This window comes from Pollicipes pollicipes, unplaced genomic scaffold (assembly GCF_011947565.3).
Source record: "Pollicipes pollicipes isolate AB1234 unplaced genomic scaffold, Ppol_2.1 Scaffold_4295;HRSCAF=5057_pilon_pilon_pilon, whole genome shotgun sequence".
In the NCBI taxonomy this organism is placed as follows: domain Eukaryota; kingdom Metazoa; phylum Arthropoda; class Thecostraca; order Pollicipedomorpha; family Pollicipedidae; genus Pollicipes; species Pollicipes pollicipes.
In genome coordinates this window covers 37,241,739-37,265,608 of record NW_023596461.1, presented here as the reverse complement: position 1 = coordinate 37,265,608, position 23,870 = coordinate 37,241,739, and the positions used below count along the sequence as shown (strand labels likewise).

General features: G+C 51.8%; 1 protein-coding gene across 1 annotated transcript in view; it reads right to left on the bottom strand.

Annotated features, from left to right (window-relative positions):
- The window catches only part of LOC119097496 (neuroligin-4, Y-linked), a 127,480-nt gene that overhangs the window by 30,704 nt on the left and 72,906 nt on the right, over positions 1-23,870 (bottom strand). The window contains exons 4-5 of the mRNA XM_037220526.1: positions 9,366-9,563; positions 3,425-4,098 (exon numbers count right to left, since the gene is read on the bottom strand). Of these exons, the coding sequence (XP_037076421.1) occupies positions 3,425-4,098; positions 9,366-9,563 (872 nt within the window). The remainder of the gene's footprint in view (positions 1-3,424; positions 4,099-9,365; positions 9,564-23,870) is intronic.

Below are 23,870 nucleotides of genomic sequence, written 5' to 3'. Positions count from 1 at the left end.
GAGGCTGTGAGGTCCATGACTTGCTATTCCCGCCCTCCCCATACCATTTATGAAAACTGACACCCCTGAAATGATGCCACTACCAGACAGACCATATGGTATTCTACCAGTGTAGGCTGCATTTAAGTTTCGCTGTCCTCCTTAACAATCTGTACTTGATATAAATAGTAATTATGTTCATCGTCCCATGAGAAAAAAGGTTTCACTTCATTGTACGCAAATACAGTAATGAAATATATTACATTTGCATCCTTGCGAACGGCATACCCACTGCTGCAAAGGTGCAAAAAACTTTTGGAAATGAATGAGGACCGCAGAATGACTCACTCCAAGCTTTTTCCTGTTACTATAAGGATGTTACCATCATCGAATGTCCAAAACCGCTCTCACAGAGCGCCAAATGTCAAGTTTTTACTGAACTTTCATAAGAAAAATGACCAAAATCCCACAAAATCATTTCATATTTGAAGTAAACTCTTGATGAAGGGAAGATGGCAATGAATCTTAACCCCCCCCCCCCCCCTCCCGCCGAAATACTAAAACTGAGATACGACGCCTGCCGCAAGGATAAACGTCGCAAGGCGGAGCAGGCCGCGGATAATGCTTCTTTTCGCCATTCAAATACTTGAGAGCAAGGTTATAGCTGGGAACTTGACCAGGTAACATTTTCATTGCTTGCACTTTGCGTAAACATATCAAACACCCAGTCATCCTCAATTCCCCAGTCATTCCAATTGCATTACGATTCGCACAATGATCCGCGAAATACAATCGTACTAGATACTCGGAATGCACAAATAGTGCACAAAAAAGAAAGAATGGCGGTTTGCAGCCAAGAGCCGATGCTCCAGCGTCGGTTAAGCGGCATATGCACCTGCCCGGCCCCGCTTGATGCATTGCAGAGGAGTGCAGCATGTCAATTGCCAGTGCAAGTGACAAAGCATGCAGTTCCCACACAAAACCAAGCGTTCTGAGAATCAGGGAAACCGCCCCAAAAGTAAGCACAGCTGACATGTCATGAACACAAAATCCACCGCTTTTTGATTTTACAAGGCGGTGGCCAGTAGTTGCAAACATTGTTCTCGCATAATTCATAAAGTGCACTGTTCTTGAAACAAACTATGAAAATACGCCTACGAAATAATTCGTAGCAAAATCTAGAATAAGACAAAAGCTTACCCACTGACAGTCCCGAGAAGGACGACCCATTGAAGCTTCAATGAATACGCGCATCACACCAAAACTCCCGGCGCCCAAAGATCCGGTGGATTCCGTCAGTCGGGAGTGCACAAAAGAATTGGAACGTCGAATGGATGGGCGAATTACCCGTCTTGATTTATTCTATTTCCAGGACAAAGAGGGAGGCGCAGGGTCTGCAGATGAGTTTGGTCGGCCAAGCTCTCGATGCCAATAGCATTGATCAGAGCCGAACTACCCGATTCTGGGCGATTGGTTCCGCTCTGTAATTGACCTGGCTTACAGTACAGCATCAGATACGGAGACTCCCATACAAGGCTCAATCTTTATCTCGCTGGTACAGACCCGGGTCCATTTAGCGGTCTCCGTGTCACGAGCCAGTGGCCATCGACGATGAGAGGGGCCGACACCAGGGTCCGGCGGCGGGGATCTCCGCCCGTGGCGCCATCGACGATGGGAGGGGCCGACACCAGGGTCCGGCGGCGGGGATCTCCGCCCGAGGCGCTCTCTTCCGGCCGCCCGTCCGGACCTCCATACCGTGGGGAGCTCGGTCCACCATTAAGCCTATGAATATTGAGCACCGGTCGCGAGCGACATGGCTTAGCGGACCGGGACAGGCCGGCCGCCGCATCGGCGCTGGGTCAGCGGGCAGGGAGGCCGATGGAACCGACCCCCCCCCCCCCTTCCCGATGCGGACTACCGGTCTCGCCGGCGGTCAGACGGGTCAGCGTTCGCACACGCTGATCCTCACCAAGCAAGCTGGTGCTTACCGCGCACACCGGTGAACACAGAGCTCAGCGATATTCGCCGTACGCGCTGATGCTCACCGAACCAGCTGGTGTTAATCGCGCCCCGTTTTGCTCAATGTGCGCAATGATGCTCGGTGTATACAACGATGATTACCACACACTCCGATACTTACCACACACACACCGATGCATACTACACACACCGATGCACCCCGCACACACCGGTGCACACCGCGCACACTGATACAAGCCGCACCCTGCACCGGTGCACCCTGCACACACCGATACTCACCGCGCTCACCCACGCTCATTACACACAGCGATACCCACTGTGCGCACCGATGTTCAATGCACACGCTCAAAATAATATGTGCAGTGATGTGTGCAGTGAGTTTACGGCGCAAAGCGTCGCTCACCGTGCACGTTGATGGCCGGTGTGCGATTGAAGCCCACGACTTACCCTGATGGCCATCTCGCGTACCGGTATTCAACACGCATACGGCTGCGCACCTTGCCAATAAGTGACGCATACATCATACAATAAGGCGCATCTTGCACATCGTACAGATGCATGAACATCAGTCGCACATCGATGCATGCATATCAGTCACACACAGATGGACGCATATCAGTCACACATTGATGCGTGCGATGAGCAATATGCATACAATCATCCAATGCATGACTCTTTGCACACCGAATCGAAAATACGAGGACAATGACAGGGCAGATTAACGTAGTGTTTCTTAGTCTGAACAAAGCTATCGCATACTAAGATTTCCCTGCATTTCCCTGGAACAAGCTTGTCAACGGCGAATGCATGGGCGCGGGCCCTTGTGTCGGACATCTTCGGCTTCCGATCTGCTAGCATAGATCTCGGCCAAACTAAAACATTTTCCAACAGAGCTGTCGAAGTTCTCAATAAGGTTCGGTTATTCCACGTGGTGTTCATGAACATTACCCAGGACGCAGTGTATGCAAGTCTTATACTAAGTTAAATAGTTTGAAAGCAGTCTAATTTCTAGCCTCTAGTTTACTATTCTCGAGGTTCGAAAATTGACAAAGGTTCGAGGTGAAGCACCTCACACTGTCAATAAGCCTGCCTGAAGAGCTTCATTCCGAACACCGCTCTCGTCTCCTCGTGTTCATTTCGCTTCGTCTCGTTTTCCAAAAGCATATCACACCTCTCACTTCGGTAACGTCAGGTCTATCAAGTAAAATGTGGCGGCGATATATCCACCGATTGGCACACATCGGCCGCTTTGGTGCCGCTTACAGCCGCTTTGACAGGCCTCCAACGGCTCGCAGCATACGCGGCGCGATTTAATAACGTCACCTCCGACCACCGGGCGGGCTTTCCTAGCCAAGTTATCGGCATACCGGCTCAGAGGGCCACCCCGAGCCTCGCCTCGCGGCGCCAGCCGGCACATCGGTCGCCCACTCCGCCCGTTATCCGACGAAACGCCGCCGTCACTCACCTGGGACGGCGCGCCGGCCGCGCGCTCGTAGCTGAACACGTAGAAGTAGGTGCTGTCGCCGTCGCGACCGACCGGCTCGACCGGCTCAGCCGGTGCGTGCAGCTCGGCGTCGGCGGTCACGGGCGCCACGAACGCCGCGTCGCTCAGCGCCGCAATCGTCTCGTCGCGCAGCGCGGCGGCGTGCCGGCGCGGGCTGCTCCAGTTTGTGTATGCGTTGATGATGGAGTAGAAGATCTCGACGTTGCTGTAGCAGTAGCTGTTGCGCACGAACGTGCGCAGCAGGCGGTCGCGGCGCGCGGCATCCACCCCGCCACGCACGTCCTCGTCGGAGAGCAGCGTGAACGCGTCGCGCTCGGCCACGCCGAACATGAGGTCGTATACGCGGCCGTGGTTCTTGCGCACGCGTCGTCGCACCTGTCCCTGCACCACCACGCCATCCACGCTCGGCCCGAACGTCGGCAGGAACTGGTAGCCGCCCACGTCGGCGGCCAGCAGACGCTCGGCATTCTGTTCGCGCAGGCAGTCGACCAGCAGTTCGTGGTCGAGTCGCAGGTCACCGGGCACCGGACAGCCGACCCGGCGGCCCAGCGCCACTGCGTACTGGGCCGGGTCCTGCACGGCCGAGAGGCCGCTCAACGATGAGCCCGACATGACGATGGCCCGGTGGAACAGGTCTGCCGGAGACGGGCGCCCCGATCAGCCGGGCGCCTGTCGGGCGGGCACGAGCGCGACACAGTCAGAGAGGCCGGGTGGAAACGGGCCCGGGGCAGTCGGAGGGGACACCTAATCTTCTGCGGACGGACACGTGTCAGAGGGGGACGAGAACATATCGGAGGCGAACGGGCACGTGTCGGAGGAGGACGGATCCCTATTAGAGGGACGGGTACGTGTCGGAGGCGAACGGGTACGTGCCGGAGGGGGCGGGGATGTATCAGAGGGGTGGGCACGTGTCCGAGGGGACGGGCACGTGTCGGAGGCGGATGGGGACGTGTCAGAGGGGGACGGGCACGGGCCGGTAGGACATAGGCACGGGGCAGTCGGATAAGATAGCGGATCTCTGGTCAGCCGGTGGCAAGCACGGGCCACGTGAGACGAGCACGGGGCAGTCGGATAAGACAGCGGATGGCTGGTCAGCTGGTGGTATGCACGGGGCAGTCGGATAAGATAGCGGATCGCTGGTCAGCCGGTGGCATGCACGGGCCATGTGAGACGAGCTCGGGGCAGTCGGATAAGATAGCGGATCGCTGGTCAGCCGGTGGCATGCGCGGGCCACAGTGAGACGAGCTCGGGGCAGTCGGATAAGACAGCGGATCGCTGGTCAGCCGGTGGCAAGCACGGGCCACGTGAGACGAGCTCGGGGCAGTCGGAGATGAGCATGGCCCGACGAAGGCGGTGCGTGTTAAAGAAGAAGGGCACGGGCCGGAGTGGATGCGAACACGGGCCAGCTGCGAACGGACACCGGTTATTTCGGCAGTGGTCTGTAGGGGACGGCACATTTCAGCTGTGCACGGATGCAGCCGTAGCTAGCCGTACCCTTTGGCACCATTAGGAAACTAGATTGGGTCAGTCTGGAGCCGGCCTGGTTCTGTTGGCGGCTGGTGCGGTTCAGGCGGCTGGTGGCGTCAGATAAGCATGCGTCAGTCCAGGACAAGTGAAACGGTACGAGGGCATTACGTATTTTGTACCCAATACGCATCACTTACCTAATCCAGCGGAGGAAACTACATTCGTTTCTCCGCATGCATCTCTTGTTTGTTCAGACGACCTTTCAACATCATCAAAGGGTTCTAAAAAGGCTCGCCAGGCAGCACAACCTATGCCGGTTGATTTACGGCTAGGCCGTGATCAATACCAGGCGCGTTCCTCATTCACTACTGCGTCAAAGGTCGGCAAGGGATTGCCAAACTGAATTTCATTCGGTGCTCGATACAGAACTCTGTTCCTCGAGAAAACGGCTCCGCTCAGTTTGTCATAATCTCTGTGCCTGTAAATGGCATTGCATAGCAATCACGACAAGGTCTTTGACGCAAATATGTGACGATTTGTCGCAGTCGAATGCAGTGGCTTATACAACCTGACTATATGTAACCAGCGGCCTGTTTACATCAAATTGTTTCATACTGCCATAGACACTTATAGCACATATTATGTTCATTGATCATGATCTACAAAATAAGGGAGGCCGCTGTTTCAGGTAAAAAAACATGTTCCTCGCCTATTGCCATGCATATTTTCAAAGCTTGCCCTGCAGCCTGATCAGGCAACTACCCAACCACTTATCCTGGTTTATTCCGTTCATTGTTCTTTGTCACCAGATAGTTTTAGGCCAGCGAGCTTCATAGCTCAGCGTTATACTACGGATTACGGGCCTGGGGGGTGGGTGGGGGGGGGGGGGGGCGTTTGTTTGCTGCTGTTGGGCAACAGCTTCTCATGTAATCCTGATGGGGCGTGGCTTTTCTGACCAGCTTTCGCAGAAAGTTGTTTGTATTTTCGCTTAGATTGGTCCAAGGCGATTACGTTCAACTTTGCCTGAAAATAGAGTTCGCCATTTCTCACACGTATTGTGCAGGGCTTCGAATTACGAGTGGAGGCTGTCAAATAAAACAAGCTGCAAATATTGTCACACCGACTGGTAAGTTCGAAAAGAAAAAAACAAAAGTTTCATAAAGTGTAACGCTGTGTGACAATCCCTGCGCCAGAACATTTCGCCTCGACAAACGCTCGGGCGTACCTGCTCAGTGCTCACACTCAGCAGTAATATCTGAGGACAGCCATGGTATCTATAAAAATAGCATTGCACCCAGCCATATTCTTCACGAATCCTGTCACCTAACTAATCCTTGCAGATGTCTCTTGACAAGAGCATGCATCGCAGGTTAGTGATATCGGTTGATGATTGGTTGGCGATTGTGTGCGTCAGTGAGGTTACTTTCCTCTGAACTTTATTCTATGTGACCAGCATCACCTTTTTGTAGGCCTTAGCCACTGGCGTCACTTCTCAATTTGTAAAGGAGTTGTCTGATAACTTCCGCCTTACGTCCTGGTTGGATACGGTGAAGCAACATTAATGTAATGCAATGGGGTCGTTCGAGACATCTATTTCCATGAGAAATGTGTAAAAAGTGCACGCTTTCTGGTGTAGCGTGCTCAGCGTTTCCGCATAAAACAAATCAGCCACACCACCACCATGCGATCTTGAACCCCACACTTCGGGACAACATGCTCAACGGGTAAACAGATCCAAGAAGTCCGCGAGCTCCAACCTGAGAACTACCCCGAACCTCCTGGATACGGCGGGCCTAGCGGACAACGATGGGGAACGTCACTCCGCATGCGCACAATAAAACTGACCCAGCTGGCCATCGAGCTGATCCATCCCTCCCCCCCCCCCCCCCGCTGTCCCGACCCGCTCTCGATCCTTTGGCTCATCCCCATCACGAAGAACGGACCAGAGGGGCGCGATGAGAGAACGGAACGCGGCGCGGCCGGAAAACTATGGAAATTCGAAGCCATGAGTAAGACGGAGGAGGCTGGCAGCCGCCGGGGGACAATGAATTGGGCCGTTTTTCTCGTCGCCGGTCATAAAGCTGGCGGGCGCGCGCCGAGTGGAAGCGGCCGACGGGCGCCCCGGCTATGGAGATACCCGCTGATGGCCGCCAGTGCGGGGAACGGGCGCGTCTGAAGCGCCGCGCCGGCGGCCGCCCGCGCCACGATCGCCGCCCGACGAGAGCCGTGGGAGATGGCAGCTGCGCGGCCGCGGCGCAGCGGCCGGCGCGCTTGCTTTTTACCACAATCGGCCCGCTCCGGGGCAACAATGTGAGACAAAGGCGGGCCTTATCTGCCTTCCTTAATCTAATGGCCGCCGCTCCACGGGCCTATAGCGCCGGGATGGCTACATATGAGGATGTATGGCCGGCCGGGGTCATTTGAGGCGTTATCCCGGCGTAAAATCCGCCCGGCCGCCGCCGCTCGTCGCCGGTCGGGGATTTCCCAGCCCGCTCGGTGACCATTCTCGGCCGCGCATGCCGAGGCGGCGAAAAGGTGGACGATGGTAGGGGGGGGGGGGGGGTCCTGAGGAGAGGAGATTCTCTGAGAGCGGAGGGCGAGTGAGGTAAAGCCGCCACTGGACACGAACGCAGCAAACCGGGCCGGCCGGGACCTGAAGGGGCGACTGGCTTGTTCAAGGGTGTTTCCGAGCACCAAAGTTTGGACGCCACACGGTGGTGTAGGACCTGTAAGACGCCTCTCCAATCTTCAGCGGCTGTTCGGAGCTGCTTCGGTAGTGCGCGTTTGTTGTGTCAGTGCAGCGGCTCCATCGCTATTGCGACATAACCAGCTGGTAAATACAGCTGCCACCGGTGCCAGCGCCATAGTGCCCCCCTAACGTCCCTGTCCGTCTTTTGTGGTATTCTACACTGCCTGTTAATGATGCATTGGCGCCCCAGCTACACGCGTTCTGAGCTGTCCTCTGAATCGCTATAAACGGTGGATGTACCACTGCTATGGTACGAGCACCAAACGTTATGTGAATTTTATTCAAACGGTGGTGCATTAATCACTCTTCTGTGTACTGAGGTCAGTGGCATGGTGGGTTTCCGGGAGGACTACACGAAATACTGATTTATGCACATTATGTAATAACGCTGGGAAACCATCCACAAACTTCAGGCAAATGACGAAAATGTCACACCCCTCAGCGTGTCTCCTGCAAGTTATCATGCCTTAATAAGGCGTTTATGGCTCTGGCTCACACTGGATGTTGTTAAACAGCGTGGGCCTGGGCGTATAGGCACGTCACGTCAGTTTCTACTCAATTCGCTGTGCCCACTTGCAAAGGTGAGCTAACCCCCGAATTGTGGTTATCTCAAAGCGCCAACGTAAAATCCTGAGGTGCCACTCGATTGTTCGCTTCCTTTCCGACTGATATGCGCCCGGGTAGGTATTTTGGTTTGCACACATCGGCTGCCAGAATCTTTATGCGCCCATGACTCATTGTTCTCATCAGCTCATGGATATAAACGAGTTGATATCAACCAACATGTGTGGTGTTATGCAACAGCCAGGCCCTACACGAATTTCACTCTTGTCATTCAGCCGAACTGTCAATAGCTTAAAAGCGTGCCCAGCTTCAACGCAACGCAATGAAATCAACATTACACCCGGCGGACTTAAACATCGAGGCAAGCGACGCTGGATGACCAACGCATTGTTTCCTTTCAGGAAAGTACCTCATGCACTAGCGTCACCAGCATAGAGGCAGAAGTGAGTCTGGTAAGGTTGACAAATCCTCATGCGGCATAAGCTCATTTCCTTTCGCCTGCCCCGTTTGTTTTTGGATGGCCGTGATGACATTGCGTTTTTGACTGTTTTAAATTAATTGATCCCCAGCTTTGCGCCCCAGCTGAAAGTATCACTTGGTCTCGGCATGCGTTTTCACTGCGTAGGTGAGTTCTGTTGCGGGGGCATCTTCGGCTATCCCTTCTAGCCCGCAGCGCAGGCCCCTCCACGCCCAGACATCGTCATCCCGATCGTTGGGGCCGGTGTACAGCTAACATACTGGGATGTGGGGGAGCTCACGGCACGGCTCCCCAGCTGGCACCGTCCACCATGTACCGCAGCTGTGGCCCGTGGGGTCTTGTTACCGTATACCGACCGAAACCGGTGCTCCTGCGGGCCATTGGTATGACATTCATACGACAAATACGTTTGGCTTCAATCAGGCATCGGGCCGGTGATTGTCCAAAGGCCAGCCGGTCGCCCAGAACCCCTCGCAAGTTCACACGGGAAATTTGACCACACCTTATTCAAAATGCAGCCCTGGAATGAAATGTTAATGTGGGCCTATGTATTGCATGCTGCCTGTTGGCTGCCGGCCGCCTCCGGAGGCAGTGTCCTGCGTCCTGCCCAGGGTGGTGGCAGCGGCGGGCACCAACTAACTCACTGGTTACGACGGCCGGCGAGTTGAGCAGGAAGCTGACGCAGGCGGCGCCGGTGCCGTGGCCAAACAGCGTCACCTTGTCCGGGTCGCCACCAAACTCCTGCACGTTCTCCTGGATCCAGTGCAGCGCCGCGATCTGGTCCAGCAGGCCGTTGTTGGTCACGCGCGCCCGGCCGCGCTCCACGTTTGTGTTCAGGAAGCCTGTGGACCGGAACGAGACCTTATTCAAGGTTCGCGCGGGGACTGGAAAGATTCGCTTGTCTTCACAGAGTGTGGCGCAGAAAGATTGTGTTTTGGGTACGATGATTTGCTTTGCACGTTCGACGTGCTCTTCGTGTCCCCTGTCTTTCCATCTCCTGTTTTTACAGACTCTCCTTGTGCCGCCAGAAGTCGTGTGTGGCATGCTAGCCATCCCCCCCCCCCCCATCCTGGTCGACAGGCTAGCAGCTGCTCAGGCGCACACGGACCCGGGCGGCTTCACTCAGAGGATAGTTAACAAACGCGCAGACTCAGAGACACTCAGAATACAAATAAGATACCTCCAGCTCAGAGACATTCAGAGCGTGACATAGGATCTGGTGTCGGCCAGGACCGCTCTCAAAGTCAGTCACATGCAGTCAGATTCAGTCATCGTTGGCAAGATTCAGCATAAGTCGGGCAGACTCGGTCACATCCGTTCAGAGTGGGTCGAAGTCACTCAGCGTCAGTTAGTTGGGTAGCCTGCTTTATGCATGCATCGCAACAGAGTGCAGCACTTTTTCGCGGAAGATAAGCTACAATATTGATGTCGCCATTCAAAGTCCACATTTCCCTTTGGCAGAAACGCTGGTGAAGTTCGTCGTGTTCGCCAGCCAGCTATCTTCCACTTCCCGCGTAATGCATTAAAGACATCTCAACGGCATCACTGTATGTCCATAAGTAGGTGAAGGCATGTGGTAGGTAAGGTTTGGTGGAGCGTGGGTTCCCATCAGCGTGAACAAATTGTACGGCTTTTCAACTAAGCTAGGGCACACCATCCACGAATTCCTATCAATAGGAAGACAATATGCTTTACAAAGAAAAACAAGTTAATAATGATTGTGCAGCATTTCATAACATATCAGGGGACTTTTCGGTTGGCAATTTGCAGGAATTTTAAAGGGCATATACATACATCGTATTTGCATATACCGTTTAATGTTATTCTGAGCCCATCTACCTTACATCAAAGCCTTCACGCCGCCTCCGTTTCTTGTTCAATTACCATCGTCCAACTCGCGTGGAACAATAAAGCCACGCCGGCAATCCTAAAAACGCCATGCGTAAAAAGCAGCAGCCGTCCCAAGATCAACATACAATTAGGGCGTGTCTCAGCCTGCAAGCGCCCTCGGCCCCATTTCCAGCGGGAAGTCTGCACTGGACAGTTGCCCGGCGATGGTGCCTCGTTAGGGTCGGACGCGCGCCCCAAGGCGGCGCGGCTCGCGCGGGAAAAACGGCGCCGTCCGAGCTGGCGGGACGGGAGTAGACTGTGTTTCCCCGAGTACACGCGCCCGACTGCGACCACCCGTCGAGCCGTGAAGTGAGCGAGCTGGCGGACAGGTGCAGATCTGACGCCGTGCTGTGACATGGGTCACTGCAGTCGGCGGCAGACAGAGTCGGCGAGCTCGGTTTTGAACCGAGTGTCCCGCCAGGCTTTACGGCGGCGACAACCGAAGCAGTCTGAAGACAGCGCCAGGCGCCGACTGACCCAGATGCCGGCGTCTGGCGTAGGCACCCTCTAAAAACAGTTTACCCACGATGTGCCGGAATATTGGAGAGCCGAGGCGAGTCCGTCCACTTTCAATATCGAGCGGTCAGCGACGTCGACGTGCAATAACGGAACAGCTGTTGGGAGGCCGGCACCCAGGCGTCTCTGGCCGCCGTCCACCAAGACCGGACCACCTCCGGGCTGGGGTGGGGGAGGGGGTCCCCCGACGTGGCGTCCTCCAGTGCCTAGTGCACTGACTCCGCATAGGCTCACAAAAGTGCGCATAACATAACATAACAAAAAAAAGCACAAAAAAACGCATAAAAACATCACAAAACCGCATAGACTCACAATGCACTCTATAGACCGCATCATGATGAGACAGCACGCCTGGATAGCTCTCCACGAACGCCAATTGTAAGCCCTCACAAGAGCAAACACAAGTTCTGTGGTGGCTTCACCGCGGCCGCCCGCTCCGTCCGCGTCCCTCGCGTGGACGGCGGCAGCTGGCGCAGCGTCAGGGCTGCGCCAGGTCCGGCCTTGCTACCCGGCCGTCTCCGCCTGGGCAGTGGCGTCCAGCCGACACGACCACCTGGCGACAGAGCCAGCCCCCGCACCCACCGCCTGGGGCCCTAGCGCCGACGCCGCCCATTACGACGTACGGCGCCACTCCCAGCGGCGTCTCCGTCCATCCAGCCGCAACTTCATCAGGGCTTCGGCATCACGCCCCCGGGGACGGTCGCCCTCATCACAGTCCTGCGCCACGGGCGCGCCCAAGGCTGTTAAACGGGGGGGGGGGGGGGGGCGAGAGTGCCGCGCATTGCATTTGAATCACCGCGTGCGTTGTGTCTTCTGTTGAAGCATGCTTTTTTGGAAGAAATGCGTGAATTACATTTGCTCCCATCCTCTGAATCCGCCACTGCCAACCGTAGACGTGTCTCGGACAACGCCCATCCCCTCTACCCTCGCCGACATAACTCAGCAGAAGCCCGCGACCGCGGGGGCGTTTCCGGCGCACCCCTCCCCACCCTTGTGCGCAGCGTCCGGCTCTCAACCGAGACGAGATGTGACATCGGCCGCCTCCTCCCCTGCCGCTGTCGTCGTCGACGCGTCGTGGGCGACGCCGGACCCGCCTCATTGATCGGCGGCGAGACAACAGACCCTTGCCGCACTTCTGGAGCGGCACCAGCCGGACGGTGGTCGGGGCAGCAGCCGGAGCAGGGGTCACCAGGTTCGCGGCCGGCGCGCAGCCCGTCCATGATTAAACGGGCCGCCGCCGGTCATTAAGATATCCCGGTTAAGTCCGGATCCGGTCCCGGCGTAATGCGCCCGTGGCAGCGCGGCGACGCGGCGGCTGTGTCCGCCCACTCGACAGTCGCGGAGCCGCGCCCCCTGAGGCACGTGACGGGTGTCCCTGAGGCACGTGACGGGTGCGGTGCCGCTGTCCCGTCCCGCCTCCGCGACCCCGCCCTGAATAATCCGCAGCCTGCGTGTATCCGGGATGTGTGTATCCGTCAGCGGATCCCGCCGGGACCCCGCGGTTGTGGCGCACCGAGGTCGGCGCCCAGAGCCCCCCCCCCCCCCCCCTGGCTCCGACACCGGAGCGCTCGCCTCGGGCCGTTCGTCGCGGCCGCCGCGCCGTGCGCCATCGCCGGCAGCCGACAGTCGTCGCCGGCCAGTGTCGAAACTCAATATCCGTCACTCGTCACGTCTTCGCCAGCTGTCGGGCGGCCCTCAGGCGAGATTAAAATGCGCCCGACGATGAGTTACTGATCTGACGGCCGCGGCCGGCCGCCATTAAAATCACGGTCTGTCGCCGCCTGCCGGGCCGAGGCGCATGCCGAGGGGCCGTGAGCGGGCCGGCGCCGTCGGCGGACGGCTGAGTGACGCGCTCGGATGCGCCGGGCCAGACCGGAAGCCGACCAGCACCGGACCGGGGGCCGACCGACACTGGACCGACACTGAACCGGGGGCCGACCGACACTGGACCAGGGGGACCGGGGGCCGACACGATCCCCTGTCCTACTGGACACGGCACTGGACCGGGGGCCGACCGACACTGGACCGGGGGCGGGATGCCGTCGACGCTGTCCATCCCCAGCGAGCGTAAATTCAGGGGTTTGGTGGGCGGGGGAGGGAGCTGTACTCTTAGGTGACAAATAAAGGGTGTTTGTGAGCACCAATAAGTGAAGATGGGCCGTGTGCTATGAACGCTCCGTAACAACGCTAAAATTTTGGGACCGAACTGAAATGGTGGGAGGCATTTTTAAGGTGCTTGTGCCAATATGCTATAGCCAAAAACAACGTCCCCGCTACGTGTGCATTTAGCAATGGATATCCGAAGGAGAATTTCGATTGAAAATCGTAGGTGAAGGATATGAAACACGTGGTGTGGCCGACTGGAGTCATGAACTGGGCGTGCAATAATGATATCCGCCGGCATCAAGTTCTGGCTAAGCTTTTAATATGTTTGCTGTTATTCCCATCAGTAGGTTGTGAGTTTTTTTTACTTGTCCGATATATGCCGGCATATCGTACCATCCCAAGTGTCTTATATACATGCATGATATATATATATATATATATATATATATATATATATATATGTATATATACCTATATGTATATATATATATAATGCATATATATATATATATGTGCACATATATATGTATATATACCTATATATATAATGCATATATATATATATATATAACTTCCATTTGGTCTCTTTTTCATTTTCTTCTATCGCTTACTACTGATCACCTGGTAAAACTGCACGTACCTGTTGCCCCGAGTGGCGTCACACCTAAACCTGCATGTGCCTGGCCCTATCATGTAGCAAATCATGCACGCCTACGCACAAGCTAGTCACAACAGCGGCTTCCACCCGGTATGTCGGCGAGACCTCCCCCGCCTGTAGGGATCAAATGCCAAATTCGAGAATCCTGAGAAGACTGCACTATGCCCATGATATCCCCAGCAAACGCCGCGCTCCGAGACGGGCCCGTGTACGCTGGCCTGGTTAGCTGCGGAATCTCGCGCAGCTGTAGGAGACGGGCCTGTGCACGCTGGTCTGGTCAGCTGCGGAATCTCGCGCAGCTGTAGGAGACGGGCCTGTGTACGCTGGTCTGGTCAGCCGCGGAATCTCGCGCAGCTGTAGGAGACGGGCCTGTGTACGCTGGTCTGGTCAGCTGCGGAATCTCGCGCAGCTGTAGGAGACGGGCCTGTGTACGCTGGTCTGATCAGCTGCAGACTCTCGCGCAGCTGCAATGACGAGCAGTGCCTGCTGGTATCACATGGCCACGGGTTCTCAGCGAATTAAGGGTAGCTTTCCGCCGTGGTGCCCTTTAATGTTCGTTCTCAGATGGTCATTCAGGCTTATCATAAGCTCGGTCACGAAGTGTTGATTCACGCAGAATTTTGCACAAAGCACAAAGCGCGGGGACGTCTTTCATTCGATGCAGATCCTACTTCTAGGTGCTTCATTGAATGCGTTTCCAAATGGCGTGCGAACATGAGCGAAGAGGATCCGGTATCCCAAAACGGGTAACGAGATTTACAGCGCTTAGGATACATTATACCATGAAGAGTCTCTTCAGTGCATTGAGGCTGGCCAATGTGTGTTTTCTACGGGAAGAAGCCCAATTCTCACAAATCTGTGTTGCAAAAACTGTCAAGCCACGAAGCCATTTGCTTGTCATCTGTTTATTCAGGCGAGGCTTTTATGCAGCATTGCGTCATTGCCTTAATTTCACCTCATCCATTCGTCTACGACTGACAATGTGACAATTCAAATGGCCAGAAATCTGAATCACACGGTTCAAAAACCGGTTCATGTCCCGACGACTCGGTGTTAAAGCGACTCGAACCATAATAAAAATGCCAAGGAAGCGGATGATCATACTGGTAAAATGATGTGTCGAAGTTGCAAAACCCTCTATCTGTTATCGTGCCTAAATAGTGCATCGGTCAGTTTTGGGGGAGCTTTAAGGATTGATATTAAATTTTAATAACAACGAAAACTGAAGGTGCAGAACCAACAACTTCATGGTGTAAGCGAATAGAGCGGCCGCAACGTAATCACGCAACCCAAAATGACCCGATCTGCACGTGTACCAGCAATTGTCTGAAAACGGGCCAGCATTACCTTTGCCGAATCTCATCTCGGACGCGAAGGCAGTTTACCAAACGTGGAAGAATTGGTTGCCGAAGAAATTCACAGCTATTTTTCCTGCCCATGGTGACCAAAAGCCTAGAATATACGTGTTTTCACGATGCTGTCGCTGCAATCGCCAAACCACAAGTCCTTTGAACTTCATCAATACTGGTGATTTAAATCGACAGAGTTTCAAACCATCTACTGCGCAAATGCCGCACCAGTGGACCAACCCTCGTTGCCTTCTCCTAAACGGCACCTTTTAACGCATTGACCAGCCTATGAATGTTGGTTGGCACAGATGTCCGGTTCAATCAGCCGGGTTTTTGGCATCAGCTGTGCGACAACAGCCGACTGATCTCGCATCCGTCATCGGCTGACTGGTCTCTAGCCCCACGAGGCGTCCTACCGGACATCGTCTACAAGATTGCTACGGCCTTTATACGCCATAATGCCGCTGATGAAACTAACTGAGCTGCGTTATGTTCAAGAAGCGAAATCTGCTAGACATATCTTGTTTTTTTCAAATTTCAGTGTCGTGATATCGGTTATTTGAAAAACCATCATGTTCTCCACTAGGTAGCAAATAAAGAAATTAATTCCAAATTGTTCGAAGTAAGCTTCTAGCCCGAAGATTCAAGGCCAAGAAGATGCAACTTTTTGCAAGGCGAGCGTTGCGCGTAGTGGCATAATCGTTTCAAACTATAAAACAAAAAACAAAGAAAAAGTGCATCAGCCAATCTTCATGGAGCAAGCTGCAAATCATTAGATACATATAACTATCCAACATTTTTCCAAACAAACGGACAGCATTTTCGGATGCCCCACAACTCTCACTCCACCGCAGAGCCCCATTCTCCGTAACCGACGCCACAGCGACCTTTGTGGCGCACCGTTCGCGTCCGCGGCGGTCGCCAACGTCGCCTGATCTCGGCTTGCTGGCGTCGGTAGATCCGTTTTTCGCCGGTTGTTTGCCGGCTCGCGTCGTCGACTGCGATCAAACCTGCCGCCGTTGCCGGCGGGACGGCGGCCGCGCGCGCTAGGCCTCCAGTCGTCAATTGTTCGCCCGGGAGACGGCCCTCGAGTTGGCGAGCATTGTGCGGCGCGCGCGCGGCGCGGAAAACAAGTCTCTCCACTCCTGGCGTGACTTCGACACGATAAAGTTCTCGGCGGAAATTGTCCAGGAGGATGACGGGATGACAGCGGTCTGGAGCGCGGCGCCGAGGCGCGCTGCGATCTCCGAAGCTGGAAATAGAAGCAGGATATGCTCAACTCCCCGGGACGTGGCTTAGCCGGGCCTTGAATGTATCTGAAACCAGTGTTCAGTGTACCGCTGCTGCTGGCGATTTTCACCCGGTTCGGCTGGGATCATACATAGCTCAGTTTCTTGGCCCATTCTCCAAAATCACGTGGTTAATGTTCGGCCTCGCGAGCGATGTTCACCACATGTGATATGATAGGCTTGTTGATCCAGTCTAAAAACCCGCACGCACAAATACGCTATGATGTCGGCGCGGCTCACGCCGCCATCACCACAAGTACGGCACATCTTCCCTGTGTGCTCTTGTTAAGTGGTGACGGCTATGAAATGGGCTCATTTTGTATACTATATTTTTCTTTGAATATGTAGCCTTCATGCAGATACTGTCTAATAAGGCGGATTCAAAATATTTTGGTGTCATGAGGTCTCTGTATAGTCATTACAAGGTATTTAGCTACCGAAAATATGAAGCTTGCGCGTCGAAACTGGGTCCATCCCACGGGACGGCATCGCAGCAACAAGAGGCAAATAGTCTCTGACGAGGAAGAAAACGGACGCCCGTACCGACAAGCAAGGGTCGTTGCGTGCAGTTTGTTGTGCGTGCAGTGCGTGCGTTCGGGACGCATTGGGGACTACGGTGACATTCCAGGAGCTAGAGCAGGGCTAGGCCATGAAACCAACTCTATTGTGTGGTTACGCGTGCCGGCCACATAAGGCTCAGATATTTCAATGCTAACCAGTCCACAGACGCGGCGACGGCCGACCAGTGCGGCCTAAGCCGAATGAGATCGGGCCGTGTATACAAGTGATTAGTCCTTTTCGTCGTGACCAATATCACCGATAAATTTGCATTCATCGCAAAGGCTTATTCACAGTTGCCAAAACTTACTGCAAAATCAAAGACTTTTTCGATTGAAGTTTGGACCCTTGGCCCCAAGCTCCCGCATTACTGCATTCTGGGTAGCGATGCTGTACGGTCATCATGGGACTAAGTTATATGGCACCAACGCGACGGCGGCGTGAAAACGCTGAACTTTGCTGCTGGTTTGAGCATAAATATGCTCAAAAGTCTATTTTTCAACTTGGCATATTCAATGGAACATTGAAAGCTGGGAAATGGCGTTGGTTTGCAACAGAGCCATAAAATAATTGCTGAAATGCGCTTCCAGCCTGCCCCAAACAGACAGATGAGGAAACCCATTTACCAGTGATTTATCCTGATGAACTCCAGCCGGAAGTGCTTAGAAACAGTCTGTACAAAAGAGTACAACATGCAATAACAACAACATAGGATGGAAATGGGATACGGCGGGCCAGACGGACTCGCAGCACCTTGGAACGCGCATTGAGAAGTTGGAATGCACATCCTGTGGCCCTAGGGTGAGCGCTGTCAGGGTGGATGGTGTGGTTACTCGGGCGGCTTAGATATAGCGTGTTAGCAGAATTTTCCTGTCAAGTAGGCTGATTTCTGGAAAGTCTTGCCATTTCTGCAAGTCAGAGTCTAGGCCCATATCTCAGCTGCAAAATAGTCTAACAGATATTTTTGGGTAGTGGTGGGGGGGGGGGATTATTCTCTGCGCGCCAGTTTTGTCTAACCCAGCCAACATTATAGATCTGCAAGATAGCCAACACATGGGAGGTTTATGGCACAGCAATAGCAACATTGTTGGCACCTGGCTTCTCATCATATAACGTTTGTTTTATATTTCACTCCATATAGGTACTGTAGTGCGAAGAAATGTGCGCAATCATTGCCCATTGATTAATGTAACGTAAAAATTACATGTCATGTGTTATTCACCTGTAAAAACTGTTTTTACAAAAACGCATCACATAAAGATTTTCACGCGCTTTGACCTTGACGAATATGGCGCGGGTGCTGCAACTAAAAACAGTGAAAACGTGGTTTAGTAGGAATTATTTTGGCGATCAGATCCTGGTATTGACTGGTCTATGGAGGTTTTAACCTGAAAAATTATCATATCTATTCACATAACATTAAAATAAGGGTGTAGAACAGGCTTGCCATCCAGTTCAATAGCGAAATCACCGCTTTTTCATATGACTAGTATCAACCAACCTTTGCATAGCACCAATCAAAAAACATACTGCGGGCTACCAAATTTTAGTCCTATCGTGACGTCCCGTCTGCGTAGCCTTTTCTAGTTGTCTTGTTTGACCCGATCACTAATTTCCAAGCATCGTTTTTTTTTGTGAACAACGTGCACATGCAAATCAGTGGACCTCCAGATGTTAAACTCTCAGGAAATTACAACGCATCGATTAAATGCATAGGTATGGGATGCCAGGGGTGAGTGGTACTATTAGCTCAGTTTCTGGCATCACACATGTGATGCCAGCCGATACTCTCATGCCTGTTACCGCCTAACTCGTTCCATGCCACGTAAGGCGTTTTATTGGTAATTTGTCATTGGCCAAAGGCATATCTTGTTTGATATGCGCGCCTCACCGAATCCCCTGCCTGCGGGGCTACACACCACCCTAAAGATACGCGATAGGTAATGAATCATTGTGGTCGAATACTATGTCGGCCGAGGCTGAAGGCGCATGACAAGGATAGGGGAGGATACTTGTGCCGGCTAATGTAATGAGAGGAATGGAGTGAGCGATGCCGAAACACTTGAAACTGTACAAGTGTATGCTAACATGCATGTAGCGAGTATCAGCTAAACCAGGGAAGGGGATGGAGGAGGTCGTCTTAGGGTTGTGGGTTCGAATCCTTGCTGCAATTGGCGTAAAAGATCGCAATTTGAAATGACAAAAGAATCTGAACGTGTCATTACACCCACCCCCTTCCAAGCCCACTATCACCCTGTTTACATGGGCGGCTGCGATCCGAATTAAGCCGGGACTCGTCCTCGATCGGAACTATGGGGCCATGTATAAGCTGACGCGCCGTTCCGCTGATTCGAATCATGCACCGGCGGAAATCCCTTCTCGTGAGAGAATCATCCGTTCAGTAAGGGATTTCGGTCGAATTATCGGTGGTCAAGGCTGCTAAAGGAAACTTTCTGTAAATGGTGCTTTCGCATACAGTTCTGTTCAAGACCATTTCAGATCTGCTTGGTGCTGTCGCTTTTTCAAGGGTTTTTGGCCATGGCTCAAGACGATCCAAGTCCAAAATGAAAAGAAAAAAAAGAGAAAGAAGGTGAAGTGAACACCATGCTGCTACAAGCACTGCGATTATTGAGGGCATTGGGAGGCAAGCGGCGCAGAAATGTTCACGCAATTTAAGCTTATTAGGCCCTTGATCAATGCAGACAGCAGGTGTCAGCAGTGTTCGGTGTTATCCTTCCGTTTCAAGGTTACATTAATTTACATGTGGAGCAGGCTCCATACTTTCAAAAACCATGTGGAACTAACATCATTTTATTTAGCCTTGACTTGTTCTCACCTTAATTTTTGAATTCCTCTTGAAATTCTAGCAGATAATACTACTAAGTTTCTTTCATTAAGTGATTGCCTAAAGGACCCGGGATTATTTTACAGATGTTCCCCCTATGCCTTTAACATTTGGTTGACAAGCTATGGGATGGAGAGATGGGTTCAATATTGGATGACTGGCTCCTCAAGGAAATATAAAGGTACATCACAGTGGTAGACCAGCTGTAATCAAATGGCAGGGCTTAAATGTTTTAAATGTTAAATGTAGGGGGCTTAAATGTTTGCTTTTGATGCAATTAGGCTGTTGGTTCCTAGTCAGTTTAATGTGAGTGAGATAGGTAACTCGGCAATTCCTGCTTGATACGGAGGTTCAACAAATAAAAATAATTGCAGTTGGTTTGGAATGTGAAATATTTTTAACAATAGGTCCAGAATTGCCCAATGATGGTTTGGAAACATCAATAAAGCAAATGTGAACACTGGATGTAAATAGCTGTCATCAGCACTCTGCTAAATCTAGGTTGGTTTATTTCACGTACAAGAACACAGTACATGAATTGAGTAATACTTAACACAAAGGGGTGTGCTGCATGGATAACATGTCTGTGATGCATATCATTACCTATTTTTGTACTGGTGAGCAGGCTGTTACCTTGGCGCTTTTTTGATGAATGGCTTGGCGAACGATGAGGAAGGGAACTCAACTTTCGTCATAACGAATAAATTCTTATGAAATTTGAGCTAAGATTGCTTTCGTCATAACACAGCTCTCTCGCTGGTTCACATATTTTGATCTTGGGACTGTGCAAATACAGCTGGTTGTGTCACCTAGCCATCAGTCCATGTCAGCCCAATGCTGCTGACTGCAAGGATATCAAAAGCAGTATTTCAACCCCGGTAGGTCAAGGAAGCAAATATCTGCATTCTGACCTTCTAGTCCATGCCAAGTCTGAATGGCAATGCTGCCCTCAGGTATTGCTGCTGCATTGGACGGGGGTGCAAAAATAGTTACACAATTTTGGCCACTAACTGTGTATCATTTAGGAGCCATTTCTGTAGCTCAGCTTATTGTTGCAAGCTGCTCATGAATACATTAGTGTGGGAGTAGATGATATGTTTCTGGGGCTGGGCAAAGTACATGACATTATGCCGGGTGGCCCAGCTGATCAGTGTGGTTAGTGTGTGAGTGTCATTGGCCAATATCCGGAGATGCTGATGTCTTAGTCCTTGAATAGCAACAAGTATTCATGTGTCACAATCTCCAACCATGATCCACATTGCGAAATGGGAGGCAGTAGCCTTGCTTGCACTTCTTGGAGCTATTGCCATGTACGGATGGACTAACACATGTTAGTTTAACGTCATCTATGTCATTGCCATAAAGTGGCTTATAGTTTTACTTATCAGTTCAACTTGCTTGCCATTCCGACGTAAAGCCAGTCTCGCCCACGTAAACGCAGCTCGGCGAGAGGTTTAACGTCGTATGATCCGCTCCGATCTTAATTAGAATTACCACCGGCTGCCCATGTAAACAGGGTATGTGAGTACGAGAACACTCTCAGATACACGTCTATAGTGCTACTGTCAAAATGCATACGCACTGATGTACGCTCCGTTCCACCGCCGACCAGCAGGATCCCCAACTGCGGGACCCTCGTGCCCTCCTCCGGGCTCCTCACCTAACATCTATCAGGATACCTCGCGCGCTGTTTTAATACATGGCCGGTGCGGCATCTCCCAGCTCCAGACTTGGACGGATGGTGAACAACTCGGTTAGTCGGACCATGCGCATTTCAGCTCCAATCGCCACTCGTCTGTTCTGCGCGTGCGACACAGACAACAGTTGCCGTCAGAGCGTGAGGCAGAGCATCCGGCTAGGTAAGCATGACCTGGCAACGCTCATGATGCTCGAGCACGGCATCAAATCCCTCAAAAAGTGTGAATCTCCTGGGAATGTTGGCCGACACCCAGAATGTAGAAAGGACCAAAACCCCCTCTCGCCCTGACACCGAGCGACCCCCGCTCCCTAAGGAGAAAAATACGAAATGCGGCGAGAGAGGCACAAAATGCAGTGAACTAGAATCGCTTTGAACTAGGGTGGGAGTGAAAACTTTCATCGCAAAAAGACATTGCGGGAGTGAAAAAAGTAATTCACAAAAGATGGAACTTGTGAGCTAGTAACTGATGCTTTAGCAAACAAAGACTTCTATTTCAAGCTGACGTAGACGTAATACCATAAACCTGCCAAAACCGTTTTGTTTTTTAACATCTTTTACCACTGTTCACACAAAACAAAGCAAAGAAAGCCAATAACAAAATAACAGAAAATTCAACAACCATACAACACTCAGAAAATAAAAAAGCCTTGGATTCCTACACATCAGCCCATGACCAAGTCAAACACAATAGACATACCTCTGGCTTCTGTTAAGATGGGGTCAGGGAAGACAAACGTTTTGACACTCTTTCTTACAAAATACCAATGCTTATTTCCATGGACGTGACCTCACTATGCCTACCCTAAAGAGGCTTCACTTCGTCTTATCCTGTCCAACCTGTTTATATCACAGCAGCAGTTGTGAGTTACTGCTTCCTGCACAATTCGTATTGCCACTTGCCATGAACTTAACCAACTTAACCTAACTTAGAGTAGCCCACATGTTGAATGAACATCATCTCAACTCACCTATCTGTTGACAGCAGCGCACGTGATAAAAACGTGATAAAGCTAATTTTGGCTAGTTTCGCCTTACATTTTCATTTAGTTTATTTGCGTATGCTTGTCGACAGACAAAATTGACAACACACAAATAAAAGACCTTAAATGACTTTGAACAGCTTATTTTGATTGCCATGGTTAACCTATGTCAAGGACAATAATGGGTATGCTTCACAAAACAATCTCTTCTCCAAAAGTAACATGACTTAGATGAACATTCCAGTTTTGCCCCTTGCCTTTTCATTTGCAGCAAAGGCATCTATTTAAGCTTGTTTATACATATTTAATGACAAAGTTTAAGAAGCTAGCTTCACATTTTAAATGGAATGGTCTGACTATATGTTACATACTGATATTCACGTCATTCTATAATTGCTATGCAGCTTAAAGTATCCCTATGTTAAAAATATAGTGTATACATACAGTACAGTCATTTGCCAGTCAAGAAACCATGACAACTATGGAAAACGTTTGGCTAAAGCAGCCACGAGGGACCACTTCAAGAAACTTGGGGCAAATAATCAAGAATATGGAACAAAATAAGCCCGTTGCATGCATTGTGGCATCATAATTTGTCTAATGACAAAACTCGATGGATTAAAACATAAAATGGCTAACTCTTGTTACCAATCATGTGCTGAAAGCAGGTTAGGTAAGCAACTACTTGGTCCACAGGCGACTTATTGGCTTCTTCCTGCTCCCCAAAAAACAAAGTCAGCACTTTTCGCATGGTTTGCTGGCAGACAGAGTCACCCCCGAAATATAAACATCAGTCATGCCCGCCAACCTTCGAGATTAAAATACGAAACAAGTAAAAGGTGTGCATGATAAACATATCCAGAGGGCAGCATTTCGCCATCAAACACTTCTGTATTAGCTGCGTCAGGTCTGTCCCAAAGCTCTGTATGACAGCATTAGGTAGCCTTGTCAGGTAGCCTGATGAGTTACTCACCCGACAGGCTTAGATTTATCATTATTGGGCACCGCCATGAACTAAGAAAACGGCTGACCGAGGGTTTAGCAGGGCAAAAATGGCGGTAAAAATAAGTTCCGTAATTCAAATTGTCGCCTTCATTTCCTGTGAATTGTTTACTCTTGGGCTCATATCAAACATGCTTGGGCGGCTGGCGAAATAATCCAATTTATGTATCAAAAACGCGCAAGTTTGCAGTTGGAGCATCTTGCAGAGAAATTGGTTAACATTTTAAGCAGCAGATGTTGCCTGTAAAGACAATCGG